The sequence below is a fragment of the Leptidea sinapis genome, chromosome 3 (assembly GCF_905404315.1).
Source record: "Leptidea sinapis chromosome 3, ilLepSina1.1, whole genome shotgun sequence".
Taxonomy (NCBI): Eukaryota; Metazoa; Arthropoda; class Insecta; order Lepidoptera; family Pieridae; genus Leptidea; species Leptidea sinapis.
Genome location: NC_066267.1, coordinates 13,939,745 through 13,948,888, shown reverse-complemented (window position 1 = coordinate 13,948,888; position 9,144 = coordinate 13,939,745). Strand labels below are relative to the sequence as shown.

General features: G+C 35.1%; 1 protein-coding gene across 1 annotated transcript; it reads left to right on the top strand.

Moving 5' to 3' along the window:
• The first annotated feature begins 3,126 nt into the window (after positions 1-3,126).
• LOC126979566 (uncharacterized) lies at positions 3,127-7,764 on the top strand. Its single transcript, XM_050828935.1, has 5 exons — positions 3,127-3,452; positions 3,536-3,666; positions 4,021-4,270; positions 5,035-5,288; positions 7,273-7,764. Exons 1-5 carry the CDS (start codon positions 3,437-3,439, stop codon positions 7,558-7,560), a joined length of 939 nt encoding a protein of 312 aa, XP_050684892.1. The 5' UTR covers positions 3,127-3,436; the 3' UTR covers positions 7,561-7,764.
• The last annotated feature ends 1,380 nt before the right edge of the window (positions 7,765-9,144 follow it).

Sequence of the window (9,144 nt, the reverse complement as noted above, 5' to 3'; positions counted from 1 at the left end):
AAATGGCCAAGTTCATAAAGTCCATATTCAGTACAGGTGAGAGGCGGAAATCTCGCTACGAAGATGGTAAGGATGATGATAATGCACCGCACATGGATCTGAGAAGAAAGTTATCAATATCGAGGTCTGGAAGAATGAAACAAGCAAACAAGAAGAGGCAATCGTTGTGTTTGGATCTATATGGAAAGGTAGACTTTATAATTTTCTTTATTCTTCCATATTACGGGATGACACGAGCTATGTACGACTCTCTCAGGAATTCATTGACAAGTGCCGGAATAAACTTGGGTTTCTATCGAGTCCTCTCTTGAGAATATTGCGGAATGGGCTCAAATGTACCTTGTGCAATTTAACCCCCAGAAGTCTCAAGATTGCGCCGTTACCACTAGTAAAACCATTTGTCATATCACCGCTCTTCGACAACACTTCCCTTAAAGCTTCGCCTAGTGTCGGAAAACTAGGTCTCGAAATCTCGAGCGATGGCCAATTCCGCGGTCATTTGGAGGGCAAGCCAAATTGGCTGCGAAGAAGCTGGGAGTCATAAATAGTGTACGGCAATACTTCAAGCCCACATTCTAGCGCTGCATGTACAAAGCGCAGTACCGGCCAACATAATATGAGTATTTCTGTCATCTTTGATGCTCTAACAATCTAATCTTTATTTATGTAAACCTTAACCAAAAAAATACTTTATTATTAAAACAGCCTTATTTAATCACTACATATTATAAAACAAATTCTCCGCTGCGTCTGTCAATTTTCATTCTGTTCTCACCCATGGATAGCGTGGTTCTCGCGGAAGTTTATAGTATATAACTTAAGTTTTAGTATTTTGTATTCTTATTTATATATTTACCATATTTTTTGGAGGAATGAAGGAAAAAATAAGCCATCTGGGAGCTTTCAACAAAAACGCTGTTTAAACCCGTTGAGATATAACAAAATGATAAATAGTGGAATTGTGTATCTTATATAGGGCTACAGAAAAGTCCGCGACAGCACATGTTTATCTCTTAAGGATAACATACTATATCCATCTTAACACTTTAAAATATTGGCAATTATAAAGCGGTCATGTAAACACTGTTTACACAAATACAATATTAATCCTTTCATTTTATTAATACATAATATTATAAAATCATTTAACTTTGATTACAAATTTCTGATGGCTTTAGACTATACTATTCCCGAAGACTTATATATTTTTTTTCAATTGACAAAACAGCGGGTAAATAATAATTATTATTAGGTGCATACATAATATACACACCTTTTAATTCTTTTTAGGAGATCCAGTCGTGTGAAAAAAAATCAACAGAGAGTTTAAACACAAGTCAAAACAGAAAAGAACATAACATAGACAACGACAGGCGTCGAAGCGCGGATCTTACGCCCGAGGAAGAAATAGACTCGGCCTTCGAAATAATTCACAAGACATAGGACTTATGTATCTTATTCTAAAGCTTTGGCTGTGTTTAGTTAAGATTGTAAATAATATTAAGAAAATTCTTCTAAATTAAATTTAAGTGATCCAGAAATGAAGCGAGATATGAAGGCTTGCCATCAATGCCTGAGACTACTTGATAAGACTAATTGTAAGCTAGTATCAATTTTAAAAAAAATAAGCGTATTTATTACAAGATCAATTATTCTATAGGTACCGTAAAATGTGTTGGAATGACGAAAAACGCTTGGATTTTCTAACTACCTTGCCTTAGCTATGTTTTAGCATTCATCCTTACTCTGTGGTTCTAGCAAATATTTTTTCTAATACTTACACTAATACACAGAGTAGGGATGGATACTAACGTAGATACACAAACAAAGCGTGCGAGCGAGAAGAACATTTCTAACGGAGATATAGCAAGATAGAAAAGGAAGGCGATTCTATTGTTTCTGTAACCGATTGATTGACAAGTCGTAAACAGTCAGCTACGCTTGGCATTTGGCTCCTTCGTATTTTGAATATAAAACCACCAATACACATTGAGAAATATAATTGGTCACGCATTATCTTATTCCTTATCATGGTTCCCCAAAGATGTGGTGCCCATTGACGATTGCCTCCCACATGTTTGTCAGGCATAATGTGTCTTAACGCTACGAGACTCGAGCCACATTATCGAACTCCGGCGCTTACGAAGTAGGTACAAAATTATTAGAATCTACGTTAAAAATATCCTGTATGGTTTCAATATGTTAAAATAAACGCGATGAAGCAAGTTACGAAGTGAGGATTCGTCGCATTATCATTGTTAATTATTCTGTTAGTTGTTGTTAATCAAATTTCAATAAAAAAACAAATTATATTTGTAACCAAAATGTATGAACGATGCTCGAACGGTTAGCTCATTGGAAGAGCGCAGATTACCTACGTACAGACCTACTTATGTAATTTATACACAATTATAATTATATATAATGTAAATCTTATTAGGTACTTTATTAATAAAGAACGAAAATATAATTGTATTTCGTTTTTTACCCTTGCCTGGTTGAAATTTTTAAGTGTATCGTGTAGTTTTAAGTACATGCCTATTTGTTGTGTCCCTGCCTAGCTTATGCTTGAGTGACGCAAGTGGATCCCGGAGAGCGTATCTCGCTGAAATAGTGATAAACGGGAATAGTAGACAAAATTTAGAGAGTAACAGTTGTACCCAGTCACCCATTCTGATAACGCAGAAATGGATTATCTCATGAGATACTTTCAGTCGAATGCTCAAGAGTTTTTAACGCAGTTCAAGAACATTTACCAGTGGGAGGCTCCTTTGCACAGGATGCCGCCTAGATTATGGGTACCACAACGGCGCCTATTTCTGCCGTGAAACAGTAATGTTTACACATTACATGATGTGAAATGTATAAACATTACTGTGTTTCGGTTTGAAGGGCGCCGTAGCTGACTTAGCCTTAACAAATGAATTACAGTTTACAATAATATATATGGTATGGTACTGTCCTCACACAATATTAAATAAATAATATGATATTTTTCTTCGAAACTTGCCAAATAGCCTATTTTTGCCATTTCCCGGCACATATTGTGTTGTCACTGTCAAGTTTCTACAAGTTATAACAAAAAATATTCTGTGGGCTGTGCTGATGATGATTTCTCATTTCTCCGTTTCATATTGTAAACATAAACATTAAACAATTTTATACTATTGAACGTAGTAAATCTAGTAATCTTAATTCGAATATTCAATTCACTAAATCTATATCCATTATTTTTTATAAATTTCTATTATCTATATTAATTACTAATATTATTCTATTATAAGTACTACTTATTATTAAATGTTGATGTAAGTACTTATTAGGTATGTGTAATTTTGGATTGGTTGGACCTTCAACTATTTACAGTGCAATATATTAATAATCTAACGATAGTACGTATTATTGTTAATACAAACAAGAATATATTGCTTCGAAAATGGGTGACATAGTCGGTGAGTAACAAATTAGTAGTAATTATCTTGTTTTATAATAACTTATAATTATTTCATATCTTATTATTGTTATTGCCTTTTAGAGGTTACTACATCAGATCAACTTGGTCTTGCTACTTATGAACTATCCACCTCTTCATTATTATTTTACCTCAAAACTTCCGAACATGGTGTTATATTTCTATCAGAAACATCTAATGGATATGAATACAAGGTAATTATATATTTATTTTTATTATTTAATCCAAAACATCTCGAGCTTCAACTTGTTAATTATACTGTTGCCTCAAAGTGTGCAAATGTTCAGTTTCTTATATTATGGTCACCTCTGCCACGAGTTCATTGATACACCATTTTAAATAAATAATTTACATTAAAAAAGAAACAATATTTAATCATTGTTATTTTTCTTTTATTCTGTGCTAAAGGATATTTGTAATAAAACATAATATTTTTTCAATCCCTTATTAGTTGTTTATAAGGGCACATCTTGAATATTCCGTTAACTTTCCTGAAAATTAATTATATGATTATTTTATAATATTATTACTATTATTTAATTTTGCAGATTAACATTAACATAGATGGGTACACTTGGTTTGAGTCAGCTGATAATTTTGACGAATTAAACCGTAAACACACTCCAGATTTGCTCTCTCAAGATGAATACAAGAAGTTTTGGATGGCTTGGTATAGTGGATGTTTGCAGTTGGGCCTTGTGGGACAGAGTCCAATCCTAGCGGAACAGTTCATAGATTGTGATAAAATAAATTTTATTACAGTTGAAAGTTCCAGTGAAGCACATTGGAAACTTTTGCGTTAGTATAATTTTACCAGTGGGAGGCTCGTTTGCACAGGAAGCCAGCTAGATTATGGGTACCACAACAGCGCATATTTCTGCTGTGAAATAATTTTATGGTTGTTTTAGCCCATATCTCAACTTATTACATTTAGGCCCAGAATTCCCCGTCTCCTTTAATAACCTACACATAATTTTATGATAGGTATAATTATTTGTGATACTATTTTTCTTTAATAAAAATATGGGACAAGACTAGCAGGACATTCAGCTAATGGTAATTGATACACCCTACACATAACAATGCAGTGCCGCTCAGGATTCTTGAAAAACTCAAAAATTCTGAGTGGCACTACAATTGCACTTGTCACCTTGAGATATAAGATGTTAAGTCTCATTTGCCCAGTAATTTCACTAGCTACGGCGCCCTTCAGGACAAAACATAGTAATGTTTACACATTACTGCTTCACGGCAGAAATAGGCGCAGTTTTGGTACCCATAATCTAGCCTGCTTCCTGTGCAATAGAGCCTCCCACTGGTAAAACTAGATACCAAAGATTTATACTAGGTATATACTATAAGTTAAACTTACTGGGTTAGTGTTCAATGGAAGTTTGTTTAGGTGCAGGCAACACTTATGTGCTTTTAAGAACCACAACCAACTACCATAGCAGTAACATTTCAAAAGGAGTGTCTTTCTTTTTTTCATATTATGTTAATTTATATTTGTATTGAAATAGGTTTACTCAGAAAAGTATAACATAATCCAAACATTTTTTTAGTACCACCTAAGACCACCAACCACCACCTGGAGACATCAATAGAATATCCAATATTTGACAGTGGAAAGCCTGTGTGGAAAGAAGCGAGTCATCAGTTGCCTATAAATGCTGTAATTGGAGGTTATGAAAATGAGACCTTATACATTATTAGATCAGAGCTAAGGGGTTCACTTACCCCAGGAAAGTTTGTACCGTCTCTGGGAATAGGATTCATGCCATGGGGTGGCACCTCCCATGAAACAGCCAATTTTTCTGTAAGTTGTTCAATCATTTTTTATCATAGTTTTTTTTAATGGAAATTTATAAATGCGCCCTTAATTTTGTGTTTATTAAATAAGACAGCTGTAGCGCTCGTGTAAAGTTACCATTAGGTAAATATCACTTTTTAAAGGACTTCCAAAAGGAGGAGGTTATCAATTCGATCGGTATTTTTTTTTATGTATGTGCACCGATTACTCTGAGATTTATGGTCCGATTTACGTAATTCTTCTTATATTTGATGCGAAATAGATGCCATTTGGTCCCACATAAATTTTAGTATATAGTTTGGCCCAGTTTTCATTTTATGAACATTTATATGAAAATTTGACTGACTTAAAACCTATCAATAGGTAGCACATATAAATAATAGTATTTTATTAATATTAAAGGTAAAGGTTTGCATAAGAGGTGTATTAAATTAAATTTTTTAGATATTTGATACTTTTCAGTTTTGAAGTCGTTTTTTTTAAGCGTAATTTATTTTTTATCTCACCAAAACTCATATTTGAAATTGGGCTAAGGCAAACATGTGATAAAATTTACAGCAGTGTTCTCCAATCCAATAAACCTTGAAAAATTGTTACGACCCCCCTTTTTAGTCATTTAAATAATCTGAAATTTAATTTTAAAAGACTACATAAAGATTTTATGCACAAAGTATCAGTAATAGGGAGTCAAAGTATAAGTAGTAAGGATGAAAAGAAAAAAAGAATATTCAGAGCTAGCAAGGGAAGTTCTATAGTTATAAGTAAGTAACATTCATCACTTCATACCTGTGTAAACTGACATTATATTCAATAGTGTTCTTTATATTTTTTTTTAAGCAAAAGGAGGACAAACAAGCGTAGGGGTCACCTGGTGTTAGGTTCTCACCGCCGCACACATACTCTTGCAACACTAGAGGAGTCACAGGAGCTCAAAAAAAGCGCGTACACGCGCTTTTTTTACGGTACCACAAACTCATTCCACAGCTTTGTTGTGTGTAGAAGAAAGTCCCTTAAAAACTGTACTGTGGGATGATACCCTAATTTGTGGCGTGACATGCGAAGGTGGAATTCGTAAATTCCTTAATAAATGCGGTAGAAGACACAGAATGAAGCGACGTCTCTACGCAACGCCAGGTGATCGAGTAGTTCACAGAGCGCTGGTCCCCGACAATTTGAGTTGCACGCGGTCAAATGGTTCGAGCTGATACTAGGGGGGCGCGCCAGACCAGAGATGACAGCAATATTCCATATGTGACCGGACCTGCGCTTTGTACAGCACTAGAGTGTGGGCCGGCTTGAAGTATTTTCGTGTTATATTTATGACGCCCAGCTTCTTCGAAGCCAATTTCCCTGTGACCTCCAGATGACCGTGGAAATGGCAAACGCTCGAATTTTTTTTTGAGCGTACGGGATCGTACGAGTCACCTGTTGTTAAGTGATCACCGCCGCCCACAATCTCTTGCAACACCAGAATAATCACAGGAGCGATGCCGGCCTTTAAGGAAGGTGTACGCGCTTAAATAAAACTTAACTTAATTTAAAACTAAATAGAGAAAGACTTCTATGAGATATTTATTTGATTTAAAAAAAATTTTCTTTATATCACCACCTTTTGCCAATCTTCTCTAGTCTACCTTGCCTTTTTACTTCTGCCGGCGGCCCAGATTGAAATTATTTTTTAAATGAAAAAAAGGGACGACGAGCTGGACGTTCAGCTGTTGGTGATTGATTCGCCTTGCCCATTACAATGCAGTGCCGCTCATGATTCTGGAAAAGTCCAAAAATTCAGAGTGGCACTACAGTTACGCTCGTCACCTTGAGACATAAGATGTTAAGGCCCATTTGCCCAGTAATTTCACTAGCTACGGCGCCCTTCTGACCGAAACACGATAATGTCTACACATTACTGCTTCACGTCAGAAATGGGCGCCGAAAAAAAAACACTGGTTTATACTTTAAGTATATATATAGCTATTATGTTTTGTTTTAGGTTTTATGTGGTCATGATTATTGCTGGCTTAGCACCAACCGCAATTATATACCAATGAATGCAGTTGTAGGAGGATATTCCGAAGGTTCTCTCCGAGAAGTGTTGTACGTAGGAAGAGTCCGAATAAATGGTCATGTTGTACCAGGCAAAGTACAACCTTCACACAAAGTCTGTTATATAGCGTACGATGACCGAGAAATCGCATTTGAAGAATATGAAATATTAATTCATCCAAGTGCAGAAAACCGTACTGCTTGTAACGACCATATATATACTTTACCTACTTAAACATATTAGGCACTTTCCTTAAATTAATTATTACGACAAATTAAATCATATTTAATCTTTGTGAATTTGTATATTTAGATCATCAGGGTTCCTAAAAAGGGCTTATATTGAATAATTGTTTTTGTATTTTTTATTATAACCATTTTATTGAATTTGTTATATGTATTTAATTCTTAAATAAATGTCATATTTCATTAATGTTTACTTCAGTGTTTTATTTGAGAGAATATCATTAAAATGTTATCACGTATAGGGACGATAATATATTAACAAAAAAATTGGACAAGAAAACGTTTTATTTGTGGTAAATTATAGAATTTTTATTAATGAAACTTTAAGAGAAAAAGCTAAATTACGTTTTAAATCATCAATAATCTTATTTTACTGCTAATTTTTAATAATAACTCTCAAAACAATGCTTGTATCAGATGAACGTTTCGGTCGTCTCGTCACTTCTTGTAGGAAAACTGAAAGCTGAAGATTTCTCCTTTTGTATATGACAGAAGCTTATAAGCAGAATTAACGCAGTTGAGATGCGATCACTGCGTAGTATGTGCGGGGTGAGACTGATTGATAGAATTCCGAATGCGGTTATACGAGGGTAGTCTGAAAAGTTTCCGCCCTAACAAAGACATTTTTTCAGAATTTATATTTTTATTTTTCAACATAGTCTTATAAAAAACTGTAAACTCTACGGAGAAGGGTCTCCCAGCGATGCTCCCATCTCTGTAACCCGTCCAAATAGTACTTGGCGTTTTTCTCTGCAAAATATTTTTTCACGAAGGTCTTCATTTGAGGAATATCTTTGTCCTCCGAGCCCAATTTTTAGATGAGGGAACAAAAAGAAGTCGCTTGGGGTTAGATCTGGTAAGGCGGATGGTCAAGCAGTTCAAATCGTAATTCGTGGATTTTCGCCATGGCAACCGCTAATGTGTGAGACGGTGTGCGTTGTCTTGGTGAAACCGGATTTTCTTTTTCTTCAAATGTGGCCTTTTTTCGCAAGTTCTACCTTCAGCTTGTCAAGTAATGATGCGTAATATGCCCGTAATGGTTTTTCCTTTTTGACGATAATCTATTAAAATAACTCCATGACGAAAAAACAGTTTTGCTTTTTTTGGAGCCGGTTGCCTTTAGAAACAAATATTTAATGACAACTCGATAGTCGATTTTGTCCATTTTCATAAAAACACGCACATTAACTCACTCAAACGACTGTTATATAATAATAATTATTATATTACTATACGCGCAATTATTGCGCTTTCAAAATGGCTGAATCTTTGGTGAGTAATTGTCGATATTCACTAGCTTTTATTTACGAGTGCTACTATTTTCGTGTTGAGGTCGGAAAATTTTCAGACTACCCTCGTAAGAGCGCGCTGTGGTCTGAAAGATGTTGTGACAAGGATTGAGATAGGAATGCTGGAATGGTTTGGACACGTGGAGCGAATGAGTGAAGTAAGAATGACTTATCAAATATATAAGGCAAGTGTGTGTGGACAAGGCGTTCGCGGGAGACCTCGTAGAACATTCGTCGACCAAATTGGGGACATCAGGAAAAAAAGGAAAGGTCCGAAGCCTCCA

Excerpts from the sequence above, each read along its gene's own strand:
- LOC126979566 (XM_050828935.1), top strand. Across the intron at positions 4,271-5,034 it reads AGCACATTGGAAACTTTTGC|TACCACCTAAGACCACCAAC; the intron begins GTTAGTATAATT and ends ACATTTTTTTAG. Across the intron at positions 5,289-7,272 it reads ATGAAACAGCCAATTTTTCT|GTTTTATGTGGTCATGATTA; the intron begins GTAAGTTGTTCA and ends GTTTTGTTTTAG.